Source organism: Oreochromis aureus, linkage group 6, assembly GCF_013358895.1.
Source record: "Oreochromis aureus strain Israel breed Guangdong linkage group 6, ZZ_aureus, whole genome shotgun sequence".
Classification (NCBI taxonomy): domain Eukaryota; kingdom Metazoa; phylum Chordata; class Actinopteri; order Cichliformes; family Cichlidae; genus Oreochromis; species Oreochromis aureus.
Window position 1 is genome coordinate 42,025,014 of NC_052947.1, and position 26,271 is coordinate 42,051,284.

The following is a 26,271-nucleotide window of genomic DNA, read 5'->3' on the forward strand; positions in this document are numbered from 1 at the left end:
AAGGACGTTTCACTGACATGTTCCTGTGATTTTAACTCTTTTAACTCTAAGTTGTTTGTAGCTAAAAATCCTTGGGCTCTTATTTTGAAAATCACATTTGTACCTTTGTTATCTTTGGTTTTGTTGAAGGTGTGTATATGGATTTCTGTGATGGACACTACTCGTCTTCCTCTTTTTCTTTGTGTATTCTGAAAAATTACTTTTTTTTTTTTTTAAATGATCGAAATGAAGAAAACGTTTTTGTTTGTTGTTTCCTGTCGTTTGTTTCAGCCAGAATGTGCAGTGAGTCAGCGGCCTTATCAATGTGTTGTTACTGTGACACATTTGGAAATAAAAGGTTTGATGGATTTTTCTCTGAGTCTGTTTTTGTCTCACGCTGAAAAAAATCACATCTGAACGTTTCAGAGGGAGGAAATGATTCCAGCGAGTCTGCGAATGAAACATGAAAAATGTAATAAATTCACATAAAATGGAATTTTGCTGCATTTCCATTAACTTTGATTTATTAACGAATCAAACATCAACTGCTTTTGTAGCACTTTAATCACTACTGACACTTACTGACACGTCACTTTATCAATGCTGGCCATCATGCCCTTTGCTGCTAAAGTATTTATACCTACGCTCTATATCCATACTCCATACTGGTATTTAGGTTGTAGCACTCTACTTATCGTATTATTTATTGTATTGTTTTATTGCCTTTTATTCTGTTTGTTTAAAAAAAACTATTTATTACTTTTTTAAAAATTCTGTTTTTTCATTATTTTGTGTCTTGTCGCTCCGGGACCGTGTGTGCATAATTTCGTTCCACCTCATGTTAACATGTGATGTGAATGACAATAAAACTCCTTGAATCCTTGAATTAAAACGTTTTTGCGAGAAATCAAATTTGAAGTAAGTAGAAAAATATTTTCTGATTAAAAGTAAATTATGAAAAAAAACATTTGTTTCTAATTGTAATACATGTGTTATAACATGTAATGACGCTTTTCTTTTGACCCGATAAATCCGCTACATGCGTGCGCTCTGTTTGTCCCTCCGCTCCTCCCGTCCTCGCTTTACAAACCTGGATGTTGATAGAGGGGACTCTGGGTTCAGAGTCCAGCCTGGAGCCGAACTCCGCTCCGCGAGTCTCTTAACTGTTCCTCACTGCTCCTCCGCCGTCATGCACAGGCTGAAGATCATTTCCGGACACCTGAGTCCCGGCGGCTCGTCGAACTTTAGGCGGGACTTACGGAGGTCGGACTGCGGCTCGGCGGCAGCGGCGAACGGCCGCAGCTCCCCGGAGGACGTGGTGGTGGTTCACGGCCGCAGGACCGCGATCGGAAAGGCCAAGAGGGGAGGCTTTAAGGTGAGTGCAGGTTACCTGCCAGCTGTGGCGAAGGTGAGGGCAGAAAACCACGAGGTTTACCGAGTTAAACCGAAACGGAGCCGATTGTGCTTTACGGCCGTATTTACGGTGATTTTCACTGTTTTTAAGCTGCAGTTCAGAGGAAATTTAATATGACACACAGTTGACCCACTTTATCATTAATCTTACTTTTTATTTCAGATTATTAAGTGTGCCTATGCCAAGAGGCACACTTATTACTATTCGTCGGATTTATTGTGTGGATGCCCTCAAAGGCATCCACACTATTGAGTTCCTGTTTCCCTTTATTCTTTATTAAGTGTGCCTATGCTGTGAGGCGTGAGCGGTGTTTGTTTTTACCATAGTTCATGGTGGAGAATGGCTGCTCTGCTGAGTTTTGCTCTCTGTAGCCGTATGAATGGCAAACTACACTGATTAGCAGCGGCATAGGCACACTTAAAATCTCTTCTGAAATTTTCGCTTTCTAGTTTTCTTTAGACGTGCTTTGTTTAAGCAGTCTGGGGGGGTTTGCGTTCATTTAATTTTTTACTGCTGTTAAAAAAATAAATTTCCCACCTCTGGATTATCTGATCCTCCAATCACAGAGCTGCTGCAGGCACTTAAAACTCGATTTTAAATTACAAGTGAGAAGTATGGAGTCCTAGAGGGGCCATACAGGTATTGTTGTTTGATCAGGTTTTCTATTTATAAACAAAGTCGGTTTATATGGATATAAATACATAGAAAATTCTCATAACAGTGTTTTATATATAAATTATTTGAATGTGTTGTTTGATTGACATCACGCAGATTTTCTGTGAGGCTGACAGCGTGTGGTCAGGATGACCTTTGACCTCCAGTCACAGAGCCGGCCTCACTTTATTCAGTCTGTTGGCAGAAGGAATATTTTTAAGATTGAAATTCTGGCTCAAAGTTTAGACTTTGAAGTCTGAGCGTGTTTTGCTGGATCCTGTGGTGGGTGCTGTGGGATCTGGAGGGCAGGACTGAGTCTTTATTTATTTTTTTCTTCTTTGGTGTAAATAAAGTCCTGTTTAACTCCTTCCGCATCTCCAGGACACCACGCCTGACGAGCTGCTGAGCGCCGTGATGTCGGCCGTGCTGAAAGACGTCGGACTGTCCCCTGAGCGGCTGGGAGACATCTGTGTGGGTGAGGTTCGGGCTTTGTCCTTCGTGCCTGCTCTGATGACATGATGAATATGTAACCTCTGTCTGTTCAGGTAACGTGCTCCAGCCCGGCGCCGGCGCTCTGATGGCCCGAGTGGCTCACTTCCTCAGGTGAGTCTGACACCTCTGATTCCTTCCTACTGTTTGTCTGCGCTCCTCACCGCTCCGTCCTCCTTTCAGCGGCTTCCCTGAGTCGGTGCCCGTCTACACTGTGAACCGGCAATGCTCGTCCGGCCTGCAGGCACTCTTTAACGTAGCAGGTAACGCCGCAGCGCTCCCAGTAACCCAACCGCCCAGTTTTTACCTGAATGACCGAATTCTGACCCGTGTGTGCAGGAGCCATCAGGAGCAGAGCCATCGACCTCGGCCTCGCCTGCGGGTGGGTTTAACACTCGATCCAGATGGGTTTTTTAAAAACTGCTCAAGTAAAGCTGAGAGTTTTAAACAGACATGAAGAATATCTTTCATGTAAACGGGTGAAGTTTAATTTTTTAAAATAAACACACATAATGAAGTATTTTACTTTTGTTATCTAATTCATAAAATGTTACTATGCTGTAGATGTACGGAGGCCCATTTCTGCCAGTAATTGCCTCATAATTAGTTAAAATGTTTATTATAAACAGTCAGTGATGGTTGTGATTTTAAAAAGTCCAAATGTTTTTTCTTCCTCTAAAAATAAAATTAAGGAGTCAGGAAAATTACAGGTTAGACAAAAACAGTTAATTTAGATCTCTTTGAACTTTAATCTTACATAATAATAATAATATCTGAATTTATAAAAAGTAACATTTGATTTAAAAACTAAACACAAATTGATCAAAAATACATTAAAGTATGTGGACATACCATAATAATCCTGAGCAGATCACAGTCATGATCATACACTGGGATAAAGCTCTTATGGCAGAGTGTGGACATGTTAACAGTTTTTATGACACACTGACAGAAATGATGCGTTTCCTGTTTGTTTGCAGCGTGGAGAGCATGTCGCTGCGAGGGATCGGTAACCCGGGCGACCTGAGCTCCAGGCTGACGGACAACGACAAAGCCAGAGACTGCATCATTCCCATGGGGTGAGGGCGGGACGTTTTATAATTCCAAACATTGTTTATGATCGTCGACATGCCGAGCAACGGCAAATCAGATTGTAGATCCTCTGCAGTTGAAGGGAGGACATTTCAAATGATTTGTTGTTGTGGTTTCATTATTTATTGTTCCTGATTTCGTTGGATAAACACTAATTATTCTCACACAGCACTGTATGTTTGAGCAGACGTTCTGATCATAACCAGCTGCAGAATTTATCCTGAAGTGATTCAAAAATGAGTCTGAGTCACGTCACTCCTGACAGGCGTCATTTTATTGGTTACCATCCATAAAAAGCTGAAATATGACTCCCAGATTTTGTTGTTGTGCTTAAATGTTATTGTTGTCTTAACTGAGACGTCTCGTGTTCTGCAGCATCACGTCGGAGAACGTGGCAGAGAGGTTTGGCGTCTCCAGAGAGAAGCAGGACGCCTTCGCTCTCCGCTCTCAGCAGAAGTAAGAACATCTCAGCAACATGCAAGAATCTCCTGCTCCATATTTTCACTCCACGCGTGACATAAATAATCCGCTTGGTCCATCCCCACTTTAAGGCCAGCCCCATCCATCCATCTTCATCCGCTTTATCCGAGGCCGGGTCGCGGGGGCAGCAGCCTAAGCAGAGAAGCCCAGACCTCCCTCTCCCCAGCCACCTCCTCCAGCTTATCCGGGGAACACCAAATGCGTTCCCAGGCCAGCCGAGAGATATAATCTCTCCAGCGTGTCCTGGGTCTGCCCTGGGCCTCCTCCCGGTGGGACATGCCCGAACACCTCACCCAGGAGGCGCCCAGGAGGCATCCTTGTCAGATGCCCGAACCACCTCAACTGGCTCCTTTCGATGTGGAGGAGCAGCGGCTCTACTCTGAGCCCCTCCCAGATGGCCGAACCTCTCGCCCTATCTCTAAGGGAGAGGCCAGCCACCCTTCGGAGGAAACTCATTTGGAAGCCGCTTGTATCCGCGATCTCGTTCTTTCGGTCACTACCCACAGCTCGTGGCCATAGGTGAGGGTAGGGACGTAGATCGACCGGTAAATTGAGAGCTTCGCTTTTACACTCAGCTCCCTCTTCACCACGACGGACCGGTGCAGCGTCCGCATCACTGCAGCCGCAGCACCAATCCGTCTGTCGATCTCCGGCTCCCTTCTCCCATCACTCGCGAACAAGACCCCGAGATACTTGAACTCCTCCACTTGGGGCAGGAACTGAGATTCTGAGGCCACCGAAGTGAAAGCCCTCCGCCACTTGGCTGCACCTAGAAATCCTGGCCAGCCCCCTTTAAGGATAACTTTCCTCTGATTGGCTGCCCCCTGGAAGCTTCTATCCCCTCTTCTGTGACATCACAGAGATCCAAGAGCAGAAAAACCTTGAGTGTTTAGAGCAGGCTGCACTTTTGGCCAAAGTCAAACAAACAGACGCGTGTTTAGGCTTGTTTCTGTTTCCATGGCAACCAAATCCTGGTCCTTCCTCCACACAGTGCAGCGAGGGCACAGAGGGCGGGTCTGTTCAACCGCGAGATCGTCCCCGTTACCACTAAGTTTGTGGACGACGAGGGCAAAGAGCGCCAGGTGACAGTCAGCAGAGACGAGGGCGTGAGACCGGGGACGACGCTGGAGGGGCTCGCCAAACTGCGGCCGGCCTTCAAGCCTGACGGCAGCACCACAGCAGGTCAGAGTTTGGGCGGGGCCACAGAATGAATCTCACTCGGCTGTCAGGAGCTCACACACTCGTTTGTCTCAGGTAACTCTAGCCAGGTGAGTGACGGCGCGGCAGCCGTCCTGATCGGTCGCAGGTCTGCGGTTGAGGCGCTGGGTCTCCCGGTGCTGGGGGTCCTGAGGGCCAGCGCGGTGGTGGGCGTCTCTCCTGATGTGATGGGGATCGGACCGGCGTACGCCATCCCTGCAGCTCTGCAGCAGGCAGGTAGGAAGTGTTTGTACGCTGACGTGTCCTCCTCGGACTTCAGATTAAGATTCATGAAAGACGTAATTAAACCAGAGATCTTTGTTCCAGTATCGTTAGCATGTTTCCTACAGGTTCCTGCCTCCTCCTAAAGCTGGGAGGCGGGGCTTATCTCACCTGTCAACGTGGATTTCCAGGATGTGCAACCTTCTAAGAGAATAACTGATAGTGAAAGTGTGCCAGTTTGTCCAACATGTCTGAGTTCACGGTTCTCTCTGCAGGACTGTCTGTGGCGGATATCGATGTGTTTGAAATTAACGAGGCCTTCGCAAGTCAGGTGAGTTCGAGAGATGAATCGCTTCAGGCAGGTAGCTACTCTCTGCAAACTGAAACTCCTGCCAGCAGGGGGCAGCATTTTGCATGTGAGTCTATATATGTGTGTGTATAAACTCAATCCCTTTTTTAGTCTTATTGACTGGTCGCACACTGGTGTGGTGGTCAGCACTGTTGCACAACAGCGAGAAGGCTGTGAGTGTGAATGGTTTTTCTCTCTATACTGGCCGCAGATTGGCCACCTGTCCAGGGTGACCCCACCTCTCGCCCTATGGTAGCTGGCATAGGCTGTTAAGGATAAGTGGAAGAGAATGGATGGATGGTCTTACTGACCAATCAGAGTCAAACATGATAACAGTGTTTTTAAATAAATATCATAGTGACTCTGTGCGCCATCTTGTGGTACAGTATGACAGTACGGCCAGAGTTCAGCTTCAGTCAGTATCTCTTTAACACAGTACAGATAAAATATGAAGTCATAGCCTTCGTCAAAGCGTTTCTACATGCAGGAATTTACCCTTTGACCTCTCAGTCTCCAGACTTTGTTCATTTGCTTTTGTCTTTTTAAATAAAGATTATCAGATTAAGCTTTAACCTTTGGCCCTACCGCTGTCTCACTGGTGGTGGTGCTGTTTCCTCTCAGGCGGTGTACTGCGTGGAGAAGCTGGGGATCCCGCCGGAGAAGGTGAATCCGAACGGCGGCGCCATCGCTCTGGGTCACCCTCTGGGCTGCACCGGCGCCCGGCAGGTGGTGACACTGCTCAATGAGCTCAAACGCAGAGGCAGGAGGTCGGTGTCGACGGTCACGCGTTCGCCTCCTCGTGCGTTTGAAAACGTGTTCTCAGTGTCGCCCTCTTGTGTTCCCCGCAGGGCATACGGCGTCGTGTCCATGTGCATCGGGACCGGGATGGGAGCTGCCGCCGTCTTTGAATACCCCGGAGCGTAGCTGTTCAGACTGACCCGTCACCTGAAACGGATCGATCAGTCGAGACCCGTCACGTGACCTCAGTACAAATGGAGTTGCTTCTGTCTCGGTCGACCTTTATGTTAAACTGTTAGAACATTTCTAACCGCAGCTGATTCAGTGCCTTTGTTTCCTGATGACTGATCATTGATAAATCAGCAAAGATCAATAACTCACATTTACTTCCTGCTAGCTGAGTTGCTCAGCACGATTGTGACATTCAAAGCTGCATCAGGTCCAGCTCAGGTGTCCCTGCAGCTCTCTCAGGTGTCTCAGTGACGCTCTGAAGGACCGATCCAAACTAATGACTCTGCCTGTAATCTCTGTAAGAATAAAACATTTCCACATCATCTGATGTCATGGTCTCACTTTCAGGTTGGACTGTTTATAGACTTTAAACACAGTCCTGTTTCACGGCAGTTCCCTTACCACCAGGGTGCGCCGTTCAATGAAATGTCACAGTTTTCACACTGAAGCATCATCAAGGTCTTGTGTTTATTCTCACCACCTCTGAGGTGGATGTGATCAGCCTGGGAGGAGTAGGTAACTTGGTAACGAAGGGCATATCAGTCAGTTCAGGGCGGGACTCATGAAGCCCGTGAGAGGACTGCACTAGATTTCTTTGAGTTATAGCAGTTTTGTCCTGTGCTTTCACCAGAGGACGTGACCCTGGCGGCACGGCGAGTATCGATGTTTCGCCATGCCGCCAGGGTCACACCTGGTAAAAATTCAGTTTTCAAGGTAGGCTAAGACCAACTCTTTGAGGCTTTTTAACAGTGGTTGTTGATCAATGGTCATGACAATTTGCGTCGATGCAAATATTAATTAATAAATGATCAAGGAACTGACCTCACAGCCCATCGTTCATTCAGTGGTGCTAGTTTCAAATGTCCTGTTAATATTATTGGGGAAACCTGCAGTCGGCTGAGACTGCAGAAATCACCTGGATGATGACGAAACGTTTCTTCCACTGAAAACATCCAGATGAACAGAATCAACTTGGCAATCTTTGACAAATTTGAGTTTGCTGGGGCCAACCCCCCTGAAGCTGTACCTCATAATGTAAAACATGACATTTCCTGCTCCTGCTCGGTGGCGCTGTGACCAGTGTCAAATATTTCAGTTGAAATGTGTTCAGAGGCGGAGTCTCATCACACGTGAGAAGTTTGGTCCAGATTGGACAATGAGAGGAAATTAAAATTTCATGAATGACCAAAATTCACCGTGGTGCCACGGACACGCCCTTTGACGAAAACTCAAAAGCTTTGCGATTTACTCTGACTCAGGTTTGTAGTTCAAACCGACCCAATATGAAGTTGGTCCGATCAAATCCTTGGGAGGAGTTTGCAGAAGTACAACGCCTGGAAATAGGACAATTGACTTTTTCAGTCCAAAATGGCGGACTTCCTGCTGGGTTAGCGTCAATGGGCCCTGAACTTCTTTGTTCGTCTTGGTAAGTTACACATGTCTACAAACGTTTCGTTCATGTAGCTCAAACTATGTGCCCACAGTACTGCATCAGGCCCTGCATAGGTGGCGCTCTAGAGCCAATTTGACACGCTCGTGAGTTTTTGAGCACATGAAGAACATCAGAAAGCAAATTCATAATCATAAACCGAGCTCACACTTTTAGTGGTCGGCCCTAATAAAGACTTACAGGCGAGATGTTTGAGAAAAAACTTATACACACCCTCACACGAGCTCGTTGAGAAAGGAAGGCTGTAATAATCATAGCAGTTACTCATTTAAGCAGTTTGAAAAATGAACCATTAAATTCAACTTTTTATATTTTTGTGTCAGAAAAATCAGAAGTTCTAAAATCTGATTTGACTGTTCTGGAGAGGAAGAAGAAGAGATGCAAGGACCCCCCACGATGTTTCTTCAGGAGATCATCAGTGCACATGTGACTGTCAAACTGGGCCATCGTTCACGGGTAAAGCGGGATAAAGTGTTCAATGGTCCAGTTCCTCCTCTGAGACTGAGAAACTTCTCGCCTGAGTTCACTTGTCTGTGAGCTGTTGGCACTTCACTCTGTTGAACCATCAGTGGCAGAAAAGTCAGCTCACTGAAATAAATACGAACGATGGTTAAAACAAACAGTCGAGCTAATGGAGAGGGAGGAACAGCTGAATGACTTCTCCTGTGAATGGACGAAGAATAAATGAGAGGCCGTCAGATGTCCACAACCATCGTTTTGTGAATGTCCAATCCTCCCACCACCTGCAGGAGACAACAGGAAGTGATGTCACACATTGTTTTTTCTTGTTTTTAACTGAATCGACTCTGTAAACAGAGGAGGCACTGATAGCTCCGTGAACTAACAGAAAGATTTTAAAGGTAATTCTGTGTTGAGCTGTGAGCCAATGAGGTGACTTCAGTACTGTGGGCGTCAAACAAACCTGTGAGGTTTCTAAATTCGAAATGAGCTGAAGAGGTCCTGCTGGTGATTTTAATCCTGCAATTACAGCTTCACAATGTTCTTCCCTAAGCGATCTGTGATTGTTGGGTCTTTACTCTCAGAGTCAATTTCAAACTTCTGATGCATGTTTTGAGCCTTTCTGGTTTCATGTCCAGTCAGAGCTCTGTTGAGCCAACCATCCCTTTAACGTTAACTAGTAATGACTTCATGAACTTCTTCATAAATAAAATTTTAATCATTAGAGAAAAAATGACCAATAATCATCCCACAGATGTAATATTATCTACAGCTACTTTTAGTACCATCAATGTTAAGTTAGACTCTTTTTCTCCAATTGATCTTTCTGAGTTAACTTCAATAATTACTTCCTCCAAACCATCAACGTGTCTTTTAGACCCCATTCCTACAAAACTGCTCAAAGAAGTCCTGCCATTAATTAATGCTTCAATCTTAAATATGATCAACCTATCTCTAATAATCGGCTATGTACCACAGGCCTTCAAGCTGGCTGTAGTTAAACCTTTACTTAAAAAGCATCTCTAGACCCAGCTGTCTTAGCTAATTATAGGCCAATCTCCAACCTTCCTTTCATATCAAACATCCTTGAAAGAGTAGTTGTCAAACAGCTAACTGATCATCTGCAGAGGAATGGCTTATTTGAAGAGTTTCAGTCAGGTTTCAGAGCTCATCACAGCACAGAAACAGCTTTAGTGAAGGTTACAAATGATCTTCTTATGGCCTCTGACAGTGGACTCATCTCTGTGCTTGTCCTGCTAGACCTCAGTGTTGCGTTCGATACTGTTGACCATAATATCCTATTAGAGCGATTAGAACATGCTGTAGGTATTACAGGTACTGCACTGCAGTGGTTTGTATCATATCTATCTAATAGACTCCAATTTGTACATGTAAATGGAGAGTCCTCTTCACACACTAAGGTCAATTATGGTGTTCCACAGGGTTCAGTGCTAGGACCAATTCTGTTTACATTATACATGCTTCCCTTAGGCAGCATCATTAGAAGACATAGCATACATTTTCACTGCTATGCAGATGACACGCAGCTCTATCTATCCATGAAGCCAGGTAACACACACCAATTAGTTAAACTGCAGGAATGTCTTAAAGACATAAAGACCTGGATGGCCGCTAACTTTCTGCTTCTTAATTCAGATCAAACTGAGGTTATTGTACTCGGCCCTGAAAATCTTAGAAATATGGTATCTAAGCAGATTCTTACTCTGGATGGCATTACCTTGGCCTCCAGTAATGCTGTGAGGAACCTTGAGTCATTTTTGACCAGGACATGTCCTTCAACGCACATATTAAACAAATATGTAAGACTGCTTTCTTCCATTTGTGCAACATCTCTAAAATTAGAAATATCCTGTCTCAGAGTGACGCTGAAAAACTAGTTCATGCATTTATTACTTCCAGGCTGGACTACTGTAATTCATTATTATCAGGATGTCCTAAAAACTCACTGAAAAGTCTTCAGCTAATCCAAAATGCTGCAGCAAGAGTCCTGACAGGGACTAGAAAGAGAACATATTTCTCCTGTTTTGGCTTCCCTTCATTGGCTTCCTGTTAAATCCAGAATTCAAAATCCTGCTCCTCACATACAAGGTCTTAAATAATCAGGCCCCATCTTATCTTAATGACCTTGTAGTACCATATCACCCTATTAGAGCACTTCGCTCTCACACTGCAGGCCTACTTGTTGTTCCTAGAGTATTTAAAAGTAGAATGGGAGGCAGAGCCTTCAGTTTTCAGGCGATTCAGGAGACAGACACTATCTCTACTTTGAAGCCTAATCTTAAAACTTTCCTTTTTGCTAAAGCATATAGTTAGGGCTGGACCAGGTGACCCTGAATCCTCCCTTAGTTATGCTGCAATAGGTGTAGGCTGCTGGGGGACTCCCATGATGCACTGGGTGTTTCTTCTTCACTCACTATGTGTTAATAGACCTCTCTGCATCGAATCATATCTGTTATTAATCTCTGTCTCTCTTCCACAGCATGTCTTTATCCTGTTTTCCTTCTCTCACCCCAACCGGTCGCAGCAGATGGCCCCGCCCCTCCCTGAGCCTGGTTCTGCCGGAGGTTTCTTCCTGTTAAAAGGGAGTTTTTCGTTCCCACTGTCACCAAAGTGCTTGCTCATAGGGGGTCATATGATTGTTGGGTTTTTCTCTGTATGTATTATTGTGGGGTCTACCTTACAGTATACAGCACCTTGAGGTGACTGTTGTTGTGATTTGGTGCTATATAAATAAAATTGAATTGAATTTAATCATCATACGGCTGCCCCTCTGTTATGGGCTCAAAATGTGGTCATAAATATTTTGTACTTGTAAATCAGGATTTGTATGTGTAAAAAAGATTTGTGTGTGGACTTAGCCAAAAACTACGGAAGCGTAGAGCTGCCACCCAGGCAAAAGAAAAAAAGAAGTATATCACGTTATAACGTGAAAAGTTTATTGTTCTAACAAGATACTTTTCACGTTTGTACAATATACTTTTCACGTTTGAACAATATAATATCACGTTATTACAATATGCATAAATATCACGTTCGTACAATATATTTATATTATCTAACGTGATATTTATATTGTACTCTAATATGATAATTATATTATCTAACGTGATATTTATATTGTACCTAACGTGATAATTATATTGTACCTAACGTGATAATTATATTGTACGAACGTGATAATTATGCATATTGTAATAACGTGATATTATATTGTTCAAACGTGAAAAGTATATTGTACAAACGTGAAAAGTATCTTGTTAGAACAATAAACTTTTCACGTTATAACGTGATATACTTCTATTTTTCTTTTGCCTGGGTGGCAGCTCTACGCTTCCGTAAAAAACCCCCCTGCAAGTTACAAGTACGAATTTTGACCCTATTTTTCTTCCTGTCATCTGATTGGCCAATGTCATGTCAATCACAAATGTAACAATCCAATCAGAGAACAGATGGGTTTGGCTGTCGGAGGGCGCTTTTTGAACTGCAGGTCCTTGAAGGGTAATACAGTTTGAAGCTGGAGGATCTCTATATAAATATCCGATAGCAGCTAGGTCCGCTAACTTTCAGCAGCTGTTGAAAGGATAAAGTTGTGGTATGTCAGTGGTTAGAAATTAGAGATGGACCGATCCGATATTACGTATCGGTCCGATACTGACGTAAATTACTGGATCGGATATCGGTGAGAAATTAAAAATGTAATCCGATACATTAAATATAAAAAAAAAACACCTCACAAAACTTGCGACAGGGTGTAACTCGGCTCATAACCGTAGCACGTCGGAGCAGTGTGCATCATGTGATAGAGCGGCTGTGTGTATTTGTAGCCTCGCTACCAAACCAGCATTTCATCTCCGAGGAAGTTATCCCAGAGAGAAGTAAAGCAAGTGTGTAAGTTCATCTCTGAATGTTTGTAAAGCGTTCCCACGTTAAGCTTAACAACCGATATATGGAGCGACTGCCTCTCTCTCTCTCTCTCCCTCACCTTCCTGCTGCTACTTCAATCATGAAACTGATCAATGATCAGCTGATCGGCTTTTCTGTTGCGAGTCCGTCTCTCTTCTTTGTTTTTGGCCCACTTTGCACCAGAAAGAGGAAACCAGCGGCTGAACAACAGCAGCACGTTTAAGCTTGATAAGCTGTTGTTAGAATGTATTTAATATTACTTTCTACACCAGGATCCTTTTCTACGTAGCTGACGGCTGGTAACTGTGCAGGGGCGGATCTAGCAAAGTGTAGCCAGGGGGCCGATAGGGCATTAACAGGAAAAGGGGCACAAAGACATACTTTTCTTTCTTATTCTCATTTAAAATGTCTAGCTTTTAATAAATAATTATCTGAATCTTACACCCAAAGTTTTAATCTGATGTAAAATGTATAGAAGTCCATTACTGTATATAGTAACTGTTAAGTCTAATATACCCTAGTAAGCTATAGTACTTTTTCCTTTGGGAAGGTACCGTCTGTGCAGTCTGCAATTCTGTTGAAGAAAGATGTTGAATCTATTTAATTATTCTTGAAAAATAATTTAATTCTGTGCATTTTTTTTCACCCTGCATCAAATTAAAGTTGATTACATCGATTAAGCATCATGAGGTGGAGGGTGGGGGGTGGTTCCCTATTTTTTTTGCTGGGAGTTTGCAACCCTATTAGTTAGGTTGCTTAATATTTCTGCTAAGTACTCTTTAAAATACCAGAATAGGGAGGATGGAGCAGGTTTAAGTTTATTAGATTGATCAGTGTTGCTGAACTATAAAATATTTTTGGTGCAGTGTATTTTTTACATACAGGTATAACAGAATAGCTTTAGTGTTGTTGTTTATTTAAACTTGAGTATGAACTTATACAAAATGCAGCAAGATATTAAAAAAACAGTTTTATTGATTAAAAAAACACTATATCGGATTCATATCGGTATCGGCAGATATCCAAATTTATGATATCGGTATCGGTATCGGACATAAAAAAGTGGTATCGTGCCATCTCTATTAGAAATACCATCATTACTTTAGGATTAGTTTAACACAAAGTCAGGGCTGACCCGGGACCATTGCTGTGAGTCACAGTGCGCAGCATAAAGGTCCTTTCACAGCACAGCATGTGCTGCTAATGCTAACTGCTAACTAAAAGCCAAGGATCCAGAATTTGTTGCGCTGGCTGCTGAGCTCTGTGGGTTTTTGCAGCAGCTCTACCTGTACTAGATGCACCTGCTCCTTGTCGTTTCTATCTCTGACTTTATGTCCTCTACAACAGTTTCTGGTTTTTTTGCTAGTTCTTCAAATGTTCAATAAAAACATGTATGCTAATTCATAACGAAGAAAGCTTTGTAATGAAGACTGTCATTTCCAAAACACTGCCCCCCAGCGGTCCGCAGCGCTGTTGAAAAGGCTGTGGAAGTCCCTGTATAAAGCACGTAGACCTGTGACACAAAAATCACCAAACTCGGACGACCACAGACTGTTTTCCTTCGTGGTGATGAAGGAAAACGCTGGGTTGGCATGTAAAAGGGCATTTATTCCCTTAAAGGACCTGCAGTCAGTGTTGCCAACTCCTCAGTAAGGAAAATCGCTACTGGCTGTCCTAAAAGTCGCTAGAAGTCGCTAAATGATGTCATCACCTAATTTGCATAATTGGTCACGCTAATATAATTGTAACCTATGTTGTTGGAGAGAGAAATAACATCGTGGAAGAGACATAAAGTGAGTAAAAAACGTCCTAAATGCATTTAGAGTTTATTTAGAACTACAAGTTAAATTTCTTTTAGCAATTATTGTTTTTTTAATGTCACAATTCCAACCCTGCTCCTTTACCCGGGCTTGGACCGGCAAAAGTGACCCGAAATAGGCACTCTAGTGGAGTTACTTTGTGTTTGTGTGTGTTTATAAGTAGTTTTAAACCTTGTGATCCACAAAACAGCATAAGAGTAAAAGATTAAAAGAAGAACTGACTGTGTTACAGCACCCGCTGCTTTCACCTCTTTTTTTTTAGCGACTTTTTATAGAAAAAAAGTCGCTAGGGGGTCAGAAAACTCGCTAAATATAGCGACAAAGTCGCTAAGTTGGCAACACTGCCTGCAGTTCAAAAAAGCGCCCCTCCGACAGCCAAACCCATCTGTTCTCTGATTGGATTGTTACATTTGTGATTGACATGACATTGACCAATCAGATGAAAGGAAGAAAAATAGGGTCAAAATTCGTACTTGTAACTTGCAGAGATTCACACGGTTTTTTTTGGCTAAGTCCACACACAAATCTTTTTTACGCACAAACAAATTCTTTTTACACATACAAATCCTGATTTACAAGTACAAAATATTTATGACCACATTTTGAGCCCATACTCTGTTGGTCTTCCTTGGTCTCTTGTGTTCTGGGGGTCTCTGGATGTCTGGAGTCTGGATCTCCTCCATACCTGCTTCATGCCCTGGAGGACGGGGCTGTGGCCCCCCCACACACTCTAGCAGATCATTACATGAAGGAACCTTTTAAATACAAGCGCGTTCATGCTCACAGGTGTACACACGGGTGATCACACACACAAACTACACCCTTTTTGGCTCCTACCTCAAAGCACACTGTGCACTGTCTATCCTACGTGCTGCACTATAATGTTTAATATTTAGTATTTACTGTCATATTCCCATATATCATCGTGATGTTGTTTATTATGTTGCTCTTTTTTTTCTTCTGCTTGTTTTCTCTTTTTTCTTTCTCAGCAGGTGATCCAGGTGATCGATATATGTATTTTTTGTCTGCTTATTTTGTTGGTTTTGTTTTTGCCCTTTATCCCGTCCCTCTTCCCCGCTGTTTTCTTTCCTTTCTTTCTCCCTTTCTTTTCCCCAGTCAAGTCTGTCCCGTATTTAACAAGTGAAAATAAAATAAAATAAACAATAAAAGGTGAATCAAATAGACCATTACGGCAAGGCTGGGATGGTCCATTTGGTAAAGTAAATCCGTTGGGCATCTTTCTTCGCCTTCAGACAATAATTCTGATGGCAAAAGAACCAAACGGGACAGGTTAAAAAAGAAAAAAAAAGAAAAGAATTGAATCATACACACACACATGTGTTAGCACCATAACTCAGTCCTGGACCCAGTTTGCACTTCAACATCCTTTTTGTCCTTTCATACAATAAATATCGAAGTAATGCCCATATCTGCAGCCCTCCTCCCTGCACATGAACTGAGATCAGCTGATTGAAGCCCAAATGTTTCATCTTTTTTTCTTTCTATTTGCTCCTCATTCAGGTAGCTGAAGAACCTTTATAGCGCAAGCAAAGATGTAACTGTAACTGTAATGTGATTACTGAGTTTAGTATAACGCTTTACTGCATTACTAGGAAACGTAACGTGGTTGTAGCACAGATTATGCCGCGTTGCTTTGGTGCAGACTCCAGTTTGAGTCCAGTTGGTGAAACGAGGAACTGAGTCACAAAAACTCACCGCACAGAACTCCTCGAAGGAGATTCTGCCGTCTCCGTCTTTGTCGGCGCCGATGATAGTTTTGTCGACAATCTGCTGCAGCTGTGTGTCTTTCAGGTTGCGTCCCACCATCGTCTTTAGGACCTGGAAGAGTTCTCCATTGGAGATGTAACCGTCTTTGTCCATGTCGTAGATCCTGAAGGCAACTGAGGCCAAAGAAAATCACAGAGGAAATGTGAAGGTAAGTTTCAGTTCGATTCCATGTTATTTATGTAGCACACAATCAAAACAACAACATTCGCCTCAAGGTGTTTAAAAATCGAGCATAGTTTATGTACCATGATGGTTAAAGCTGAAGTGTTGGAGGATGGAAACTTACAACGCAGCCTCTGCTCCTTGTTTCCTTTCACGCTGAACTGAAAGACTCCTTCAATGAACTCTGTGGAAAAGGAAAATCATCACATGTTGTTGTTTAAGGCTGAAGAACAAGAAGATCAAAAGGTCTGAGATACGATCATCTCCAGGCAGAGACAAAAAGCTCAGAGAACAAACCGAACCCCTCGGTGCCTGCTGGGTAATCCTGCACACATTGTGTTAATCGAGTACTTATATTACTCAGCAGATCAGAGATGATATAAATGTCAAACCTGAACTGAGTAACTGAATCATGAGGATATTATTGACTGTAAAAAGGTGTCAAACTGTATCTGTGTGATAGTAATGAAGCTGTAACGGCTGAGCTGGTCAGCAGGTGTTCGTCTTCTGTAAAAACACTTTCACACCTCTGAAGTCGACTTCCCCGTTTTCGTCAGTGTCGAATATGTCGATGACTCGCTGCACGAGGGGGTTCTGCTGGAGCTCTGGCAGGGACATGAACTCCTCCATGCTCAGGGATCCGGAGTCATCCAGGTCGAGTTTCTTAAATCTCCTTCCCAGCCTCTTAATCTGATTAGCGTCTGAAATGAAACACAGAGTTATTCACAGAGAGAGAGAAGGTGGTTTCAAGAGGAGATCACTTGACCAAAGGCTGTCTGTCAGCTCTACCAGCAGAGGACACACCGCAGTTTAAACACCTGTCATCCACCTGTGCCTCACTTCCTGTCTCTTCATCCTGTTAGACTTACCGGCTTCCTGCTTGGTGCTGCCCATGGCTGCTGGCTGGACTTCACGGTTGTAATGGTTGTGCTGCGGGAGCTCCCGGTGCCTCACTCTAAGCCCTAACACCGGGTCATGTGACACAACTTTCAACACTAATCACTCTGCTGATGACAACGAACTGAGCGTGCTCAGCAGGAGCAGAGCAGCCCGGCACTCCACGTCAGGAGATGATCTCACACACAAGAGCAAAAGAAACTAGAACACTTTAAATAATCACATCTGATTAAATATAGAAACTCTAACATGTGAAAATTAGAAAAGAAAAAAAGACTTCATTGATTTGATCCCTTTTCTTTGGTCTCTGACTCTGAACGCCTCCACAATGAACCAGAGATTTCACCACACACTCTTTAAAGAAAAGGAAAAAGCAAACGTCCCTCACCGATATGTAGTTCTAACTATTGAAAATATGTCCAAAGGTGTGATGATTACGTGTTTTTAAATTACTTGAACTGTACAGCTGATACTGTAAAAGTGTTTGACTCGTATATCCACTGATCAATGTATGAAGAGTAGGGATGGGTACTGGTATCCGGTGGCACCGGATACCAGTAACCAGACCGAAAAGCGGCGCACATTTCGGTGCTTTTTTTTCTTGAGATGTGATACACTTTGGATTCTAGCCAATCATTTTACCTTTCCAAGGACAGTAGGCGGGGCCAGGTACGTACGTTCTTTTAGAGCAGAGCTACAGATTAAAAATGCCCAAGGCGAAGCGGTCAAAAGTCTGGCTGTACTTCACAGCAAAAGCTGCAAACTCAGCTGCCTGCAACAAGTGCTTTAAGCTGATACTGTGATACTGTCAAAGGAGGTAACACCTCAAATCTGATGAAACACCTGGTGACGTATAGCGTTTTTTTAAAAGCCAAGAAATGCGCCGTGTTTGATAGTTTGCTGCGAGACCTCACACCGAGCACATCTACTGCGGGTGTGGTGCCTGTTATCAGACCCGGAGTTAGCAACATCCCCCAAAAACCCGAAGAGTAGAGTCCTGGCCCCGAGCCCTGCCAGTGTAGCAGAAATGATGAGGATGATGATGGCAGCAGCAGCCGTTCTTCTCTGCGTGAGTAGCTTCATGTTGTTCGTGTGTAATTAACGTTGAGTAGGCTAACCACATTATTAAATTAATGCATGTAAGGTGAACTAGCAAACACCGTAGTAGTTACATGCGGCTGTCTTCTTGTTTGATAGAGTGATACCATATATGCCCTATAGCTGCAGAAAAGGCTCACATTGTTATCGTTTTACAAAAAAAACAGCTAAACATGAGAGGTTTCAGGACAAAGTTTGTGTTTTCCATTGTTTAAGCACCGGTTCGAGCACCATTTAAGCACCGGCACCGTTTCTAAAGTACCAGTTTGGCACCGGTATCGGATAAAACCTAAACGATACCCATCCCTAATGAAGAGTCTCATATTACCTACATGTTGATGCTTAAATGAAACTTTATTTGAAACTACACTGAACACGTGTGAATTCAGCTCACAGCAGAAACAAGCTTGATGTTCACATGCTCACGTTACAGTCAGGACAAAACACACTTAACAAACAACATCAGGAGAAGTTTTGTTGTTTGTATCCTGAAGGCTCTGCATCACAGAACTGAACTGAATTATTTTGATTGGTGGGCCAGCTGAAGATGACGTGCTGCTTGGGGCCCCAAGCCAGTGGGGGGTCCAGAGGGATAACATTCAGGCCTCTGCTGACCTGCGTCCAGTGTTTGTTCTGATCCCACCATCGCCATAAATTAACTCCATGAATTCACAAATCAGAAGGAGAAAACAAACTCTGACAAAGATTAAATGTTGGTTTAATAACAGCTCTGATCAGACTGCATTTGTTGGACATAGAAAAACCCATTTACAGTACAAAGTTTCTGACCTCGAGGACAGAAAAATAAAATACTCTTTAAATCCAGATCGGCTGAGACCCTCATTAGTGTGTGATGGTTAACCATACAACACACCTCACTCGTCCAGCCTGGGCGTGTTCTAATCCCACCTTTGCTCCTTGTTGATAAGTATAAACCATAAAATCATAAATAAGGGGGAGGAGGAAAGACACTCTGTGAAAAGCTGCAGTCAAGTCCAGTTTGTCTCTAAACGAAGATTCACAGGAAGGTCACACTGAGTCCAGCACGTACATTTTCTGAGCCTCACAGCAGATTCTGTCCACTGATGAGAACAGAGGTGAGTACAGACGATCGTGTTCGCACTGTTTTTAAGTCCAAACCAAACATGAGTCCTCCTCTGTCTGTGGCAGGAAATAAAACTGTGATCTTATCTATTTTTCAACAGGATATAATAAATGTTGATTTAACTACAGCTCTGATCAAACTGCATTTGCTAGAAAAAGAAGTTTACAGTTAAAACTTTTCTATCTCCGGGCATGACGCACCTGCAGCCCACAGAGCAGGCAGGTCTGGCCCGGATCTGGTGTCAAGCCAGCACTGCTGGCTGACTCCTGGCATGGTAAGTGGTATGTCATCTAGATATGGGCCAGGCCTGGCATAGTTTGGTGTATGTGGCCCAGGCCCATAGAAAACAGGTCTGGCTCGGATCCGGCATCAAGCTGGCACTTCTGACTGACTGGTGTCATGGCAGAGTGTATGTCAGCCAGATGTGGGCCAGGTCTGGCAATGATGGGACTATTTATGTTCCTATTTTCCTATTTTAGTTAGAAGATCCAAATGCCATGTTGCAATACTATACTGCTATGGTAGCCAACATTTCAAATGCAGGTTTGAGTGTATACTTTATCCAAAACCTAGTGAGGGTTTATTCATGTGTACCACTGAGTGGCTGTAGGTCAGGAGGTAGAGCAGGTCACCTACTGATTGTAAGGTTAGTGGTTCAATCCCTGGCTCCTACAGTCTGCATGTCAAGAGTGTGAATGTGTATGAATGTAGTTAAGCACTCAGTTGGGAGAAAGTGTGTGATTGGGTGAATGTGGCATGTTGTATAGAGCGCTTTGAGTACTCCGGGAGACTAAAAAAGCGCTATATAGGACTCAGTCCATTCACTGTCTGAACAGAGTTCTGTCATGTTACTTCTGCACTATTATCTTCCAGCACATGTTGTTATTACTTGGTTTGATTAAGGTACACATTAGGCTGATATCTGGGCCCAGAGCTGAAACTGTTCTGGGCCAGCACAGGACCACCAGTGTGTCTGCAACTGGCCTTGTGCTGGCCCATGTGTGGGCCACCTCTGGTAAACCTGATCTGGGCCACCAAAGGGCCGTCATTCTTTGCGGTATGTGGGCCATGTGTAAGCACATTGTGTGGGCCAGATCCGGGCCATACCAATGAAACTACACATGCAAGAACAGCAAAGGGGTCACGTAAGAGGATGTGGCACCTCTGGGTTCTTTAACAACATCAAACAACTCAGTGTTCCAACATCTGGAAGAGGCTACAGAGTTCATGTTGTACGTGAATCCACTTGCCATAATAACCACAATGCATTTGTGATGTTTATTGGCTTAATGGTGGCCTCTCTCAGAGGCAGTGGTAAAACATTGTCAGATTATGAGAGACAAGCCTGGGATATATTATAGATCACAGTTAGTTAAAGTTTAACAGTATAGCTTGTTATTATATATAGCTCTGGTTGTACCAGAGCACTGTGCCTCCTTTTGTCAATAGGTGGCAGGTTCCCTAACATGTGGCTGTTTTTATAGGCAAGGTGTGTTCCTCGTGTAATCTGTAATCTGTGTAATCTCTGTTGTTTCTACGTCTGCTAGCTCTAGGATGTTAGATTTCCTCCCTAACACACATTCGCAGACGCTGAGTGAGGTCTGTGGTGTGTTTTTGATTCTGAAATGATTTGTTGGAGCACTTTGGGACTTTGTTTTTATGTTATTTTTTTCTTCACCTGGAGGTTCTTATTGTTTGTGTGGTGCCATTGTCGGTAGGAGAGGATCAGTGATGGTCACCCCAGTACCCACATATGGCAAGAGCAGAGTTTTGCTGTTGCCTGATTCAAATACACAGAAACCAAGGATATGTTGTCTGGGAGTGATACCAATAGCAGGAAACCCCAACATCTTTCTCACACTGAGGAATTAGAGGACAGAGTACTGCTGAGACTCTTGGACCGTAATTGTGTTAACAGACCTCTCTGCATCGAATCATATCTGTTATTAACCTCTGTCTCTCTTCCACAGCATGTCTTCTCTCCTTCTCTCACCCCAACCGGTCGCAGCAGATGGCCCCGCCCCTCCCTGAGCCTGGGTCTGTCGGAGGTTTCTTCCTGTTAAAAGGGAGTTTTTCCTTCCCACTGTCGCCAAAGTGCTTGCTCATAGGGGGTCATTTGATTGTTGGGTTTTTCTCTGTATGTATTATTGTAGGGTCTACCTTACAATATAAAGCGCCTTGAGGTGACTGTTGTTGTGATTTGGCGCTGTGTAAATAACGCTGAATTGAATTGGACTGCCTATAGGTGAAAGGATTGCTTCTTGCACTGGATAAGGTGGTGAGATGGAGACTAGTATGGTTGGGGCAGTGCAGGAGCAGATCCTTCATTGCTGAATGTCATAGTTAAGTCAGAAGTTAGGGAACTTGTGAGTTTTAAAGGGTACGATCATGAAACTTTTCCTGTGATAGAACAATCTGGATGGGCATCTGTCACATCTGTCAAAACTACTACGTTATGACTACAACCCTAACACTTAGTCCTTTTAAAATATGAAATGTAAACAAAATTTTAAATAAGATGCATTTCCTTCCTTTCTCACTTAGAGTGCAGACATGTCTGCTGCCACCAATCTGCAGTCTGAAGATCAGTTTCTGTGCTCCATCTGTCTGGATGTGTTCACTGATCCTGTCACCACATCATGTGGACACAACTTCTGCAAAAACTGCATCACTCAGCGCTGGGACATGAGTCAGAGCTGCCAGTGCCCCAAGTGTAACAAGGTGTTCAAGACAAGGCCTGAACTTCATGTTAACACTTTGCTCTCTGAGATGGTTGCTCAGTTCAGACGTGAAGCTCAGCAGAAAGCCAGCAGCAGCAGCTCGGAGCAACAAGCTGCCAAACCAGGAGAAATTCCCTGTGACGTCTGCACTGGAACCAGACTGAAGGCCCTGAAGTCCTGCCTGGTGTGTCTGACCTCCTACTGTCAGACTCACCTGGAGCCTCATCTGACAGCTACAAGTCTGAAAAGACATCAGCTGATTGAGCCTGTGGAGAACCTGGAAAACAGGATGTGTAGGAAGCACGATAAACATCTGGAGCTGTTCTGTAAGACCGACCAGACATGTATCTGCATGCTCTGCTCTGTTTTAGACCACAAGACTCATGAAGTTGTTCCTCTGAGAGAAGAATATGAAGGAAAGAAGGCAGAGCTGGAGAAGACAGAGGCTGAGATTCAGCAGATGATCCAGAAGAGACGACTGAAGATTCAGGAGATCAAAGAGTCGGTGAAGATGAGCAAAGATGCTGCAGACAGACAGAAAGCAGAAGGTGTTCAGGTCCTCACGGCTTTGATGGAGTCTGTTGAGAGACGCCTGAAGGAGCTCATAAAGGAGATCGAAGACAAACAGGAAACTACAGAGAAACAGGCTGAAGGTGTCATCAAAGATCTGGAACAGGAAATCTCTGAGCTGATGGAGAGAAGCTCTGAGGTGGAGCAGCTCTCACACTCTGAAGACCACCTCCACCTCCTCCAAAGCTTATCGTCCCTGAAAGCTGCTCCACCCACCAAGGACTGGACAGAGGTCAGAGTCCGTCCACCATCATATGAGGGGACAGTGGGGAGAGCTGTGGAGACACTCAGGAAAGACATGAAGAAGAAGCTGTTTGAGGCAGAGCTGAAGAGGGTCCAGCAGTATGCAGTGGATGTGACTCTGGATCCTGATACGGCAAATCCTTATCTCATCGTGTCTGATGATGGAAAACAAGTGAATCATGGTGATGTGAAGAAGAAACTTCCGGACAACCCAGAGAGATTTTCTTACTGTGTTTGTGTTTTAGGAGAGCAGAGTTTCTCTTCAGGCAGATTTTACTTTGAGGTTCAGGTTAAAGGAAAGACTGACTGGGATTTAGGAGTGGCCACAGAGTCGATCAACAGGAAGGGAAAAATCAGACTGATTCCTCAAAATGGTTTCTGGACTGTGTGGCTTAGAAATGGAAGTGAGTACACAGCTTGTGCTGTCCCTCCAGTCCGTCTCTGTCTCCAGTCTTCTCCTGAGAAGGCTGGGGTGTTTGTGGACTATGAGGAGGGTCTGGTCTCCTTCTATGACGTAGATGCTGCAGCTCTGATCTACTCGTTCACTGGCTGCTCCTTCACAGAGAAGCTCTTCCCATACTTCAGTCCTGGGCTTTATCAAGGTGTGAAAAACTCTGCACCACTGATCATCTGTCCTGTCAATCAAATTGAGTAACAACGTATTTGAATTGATGAGATTATTTATTTTCATTAAAGGGAATAAATATTCAGGTCCTGTTTGCATGCTTTTATTTTCTAAGCATTCTCATTACTAACAGTGTCTTTAACTGATGTCCTTTCTTAGAATGGGCACCACATTGATGTAATACACTGAATTCAAAAAGCTAAATGAAGAATTGTATTGTTTCATAACATGTAACAATTCTACAGAATAGTAACAAATAGTAGCTGATGTCATAGCATGTCATTGTCTTCATGGTCTGCAGAAAAAGATGTGTGTTAATTTTTTTAGTGTAACTCATTATGTAAAAATGTCTTATTTGGGGGTATTTTTTGTCTTTACCCACAAAGCAAAATTGGTATGGCCCGATCTGGCCCACACAATGTGCTTACACATGGCCCACATACCGCAAAGAATGACGGCCCTTTGGTGGCCCAGATCTGGTTTACCAGAGGTGGCCCACACATGGGCCAGCACAAGGCCAGTTGCAGACACACTGCTGGCCCTGTGCTGGCCCAGAACAGTTTCAGCTCTGGGCCCAGATGTCAGCCTAATGTGTACCTTAATAAAGCCATGTAATAACAACATGTGCCGGAACATAATAGTGCAAAAGTAACATGACAAAACTCTATCTTTAAACTGAGTGCTTCATAACTTCATTCATACACATTCACACTCTCGACATGCAGCCTGAAGGATCACACAGGTATCGAACCACTAACCTTACAATCAGTAGGTGACCTGCTCTACCTCCTGAGCTACAGCCACCCAGTGGTAAACATGAGTAAATTGTCACTAGGTTTTGGATAAAGTGCACACTCACAAACCTGTCAAACCTGCATTTGAAACGTTGGCTACCATAGCAGTATAGTATTGCAACATGGCATTTGGGTCTTCTAACTAAAATAGGAACATAAATAGTGCCATCATTGCCAGACCTGGCGCACATCGGGATGACATACACCCTGCCATGACACCAGTCAGTCAGAAGCAAGATCCTGGCTAGACCTGTTTTCTATGAGCCTGGGCCACATACACCAAACCACAATCAAGCCAGATGTGGCATGCCATCACATAAACAGTGTCATCTACACCAGGCCTGGCAGGTATCTGGATGACTTACCTCTTATCATGCCAGGAGTCAGCCAGCAGTGCCGGCTTGATACCAGATCTGGGCCAGACCTGCTTGCTATGTGGGTATAAGCAGTTTTAGTATTTTAATGAAAACTGACAATATAGATTCAGTGAAATCGGAAAATATGTGATTGTAACAAACATGAGCTGTTAAACAATGAATGGTGATGTTGAAATGTTGTAACATGGAGCAAACAATGATTTGATGATTTGATAATTGAATAAAACCCTGGTTCACAGGATGACTCATTTCTAATCTCTGTCTAAAGATAACTGGGTAACTTTCATGAGGAAACCTGGTCTGGTTAGGAGAGACGGCATCCATCCCAGTTTGGATGGAGCAGCTCTCATTTCTAGAAATATGGACAGATTGATTAAACCCCCTAAGCCCCATCCCGTTAGAGACTGTGTCAGCTGCCAAACAGACAAAAAACAAACTAAAAACCAGCAAAAATGACTTAAACATTAAAAAAAATAACAAAAAAGGAACAATACAGTATCTTTAACAGCGCTGAAGAGTAAAACGGTGAAATGTGGATTTTGAATTCCAGAATTGAATTCAAAATCCTGCTCCTCACATGCTAAAGCATATAGTTAGGGCTGGATCAGGATACTTTATTAATCCCTAAGGAAATTATGTGGCTTACAGTTGCTCCAAGACAGTAACAGACTAAACTATTTAAATTATACAATATGTTACAGAGTTTACAAATGTAAGAAATAGCACTAATATATACAAATACCTCAACTATAAATATAAATATTTATAGTTAGGGCTGGACCAGGTGACCCTGAATCCTCCCTTAGTTATGCTGCAATAGGTGTAGGCTGCCGGGGATTCCCATGATGCACTGGGTGTTTCTTCTTCACTCACTATGTGTTAACAGACCTCTCTGCATTGAATCATATCTGTTGTTAACCTGTTGTTGTCTCTCTTCCACAGCATGTCTTCATCCTGTCGTCCTCAGTTCACCCCAACCGGTCGCAGCAGATGGCCCCGCCCCTCCCTGAGCCTGGTTCTGCCGGAGGTTTCTTCCTGTTAAAAGGGAGTTTTTCCTTCCCACTGTCACCAAAGTGCTTGCTCATAGGGGGTCATATGATTGTTGGGTTTTTCTCTGTATCTATTATTATATTATATACTGTACAATATAAAGCGCCTTGAGGCGACTGTTGTTGTGATTTGGCGCTGTATAAATAAAATTGAATTGAATTGAATTGAGATGCTCTCAAACTTTCAGCTCGCTGTGAATGCAGCACCAGGGTTCACACATCAGACGTCATATTTGCAGGAACTGATTGTAATTTTACAGTCTTCATTAACTCTGATGTGGTTCCTGTCTGTGTCCAGCAGAGGGCTGCAACAGTTTGAAGGAGAGTTTGAAGTGTGCACAGAGC

At 43.6% G+C, this 26,271-nt stretch overlaps 3 protein-coding genes across 3 annotated transcripts; 2 read left to right on the forward strand and 1 right to left on the reverse strand.

Annotated features, from left to right (window-relative positions):
* Positions 1 to 1,055: 1,055 nt before the first annotated feature.
* On the forward strand, positions 1,056 to 7,168 carry acaa1 (acetyl-CoA acyltransferase 1). Its single transcript, XM_031734775.1, has 12 exons — positions 1,056 to 1,354; positions 2,429 to 2,522; positions 2,593 to 2,650; positions 2,720 to 2,799; positions 2,876 to 2,918; positions 3,517 to 3,615; positions 4,004 to 4,084; positions 5,100 to 5,290; positions 5,363 to 5,542; positions 5,803 to 5,858; positions 6,498 to 6,643; positions 6,725 to 7,168. Exons 1-12 carry the CDS (start codon positions 1,169 to 1,171, stop codon positions 6,798 to 6,800), a joined length of 1,290 nt encoding a protein of 429 aa, XP_031590635.1. The 5' UTR covers positions 1,056 to 1,168; the 3' UTR covers positions 6,801 to 7,168.
* A 1,455-nt stretch (positions 7,169 to 8,623) lies between these two features.
* Positions 8,624 to 17,663, reverse strand: ppp3r1b (protein phosphatase 3 (formerly 2B), regulatory s1ubunit B, alpha isoform, b). Its single transcript, XM_031734763.2, has 5 exons — positions 17,318 to 17,663; positions 16,976 to 17,149; positions 16,573 to 16,632; positions 16,215 to 16,399; positions 8,624 to 9,038 (listed from the first exon to the last, which is right to left on the reverse strand). The coding sequence occupies exons 1-5, from the start codon at positions 17,340 to 17,342 to the stop codon at positions 8,991 to 8,993; spliced, it is 492 nt and encodes a 163-aa protein (XP_031590623.1). The 5' UTR covers positions 17,343 to 17,663; the 3' UTR covers positions 8,624 to 8,990.
* Positions 17,664 to 19,418: 1,755 nt separating this feature from the next.
* Positions 19,419 to 24,150, forward strand: LOC116316234 (E3 ubiquitin-protein ligase TRIM21-like). The gene is made up of 2 exons (XM_031734756.2): positions 19,419 to 19,540; positions 22,093 to 24,150. Exons 1-2 carry the CDS (start codon positions 19,529 to 19,531, stop codon positions 23,734 to 23,736), a joined length of 1,656 nt encoding a protein of 551 aa, XP_031590616.2. The 5' UTR covers positions 19,419 to 19,528; the 3' UTR covers positions 23,737 to 24,150.
* The last annotated feature ends 2,121 nt before the right edge of the window (positions 24,151 to 26,271 follow it).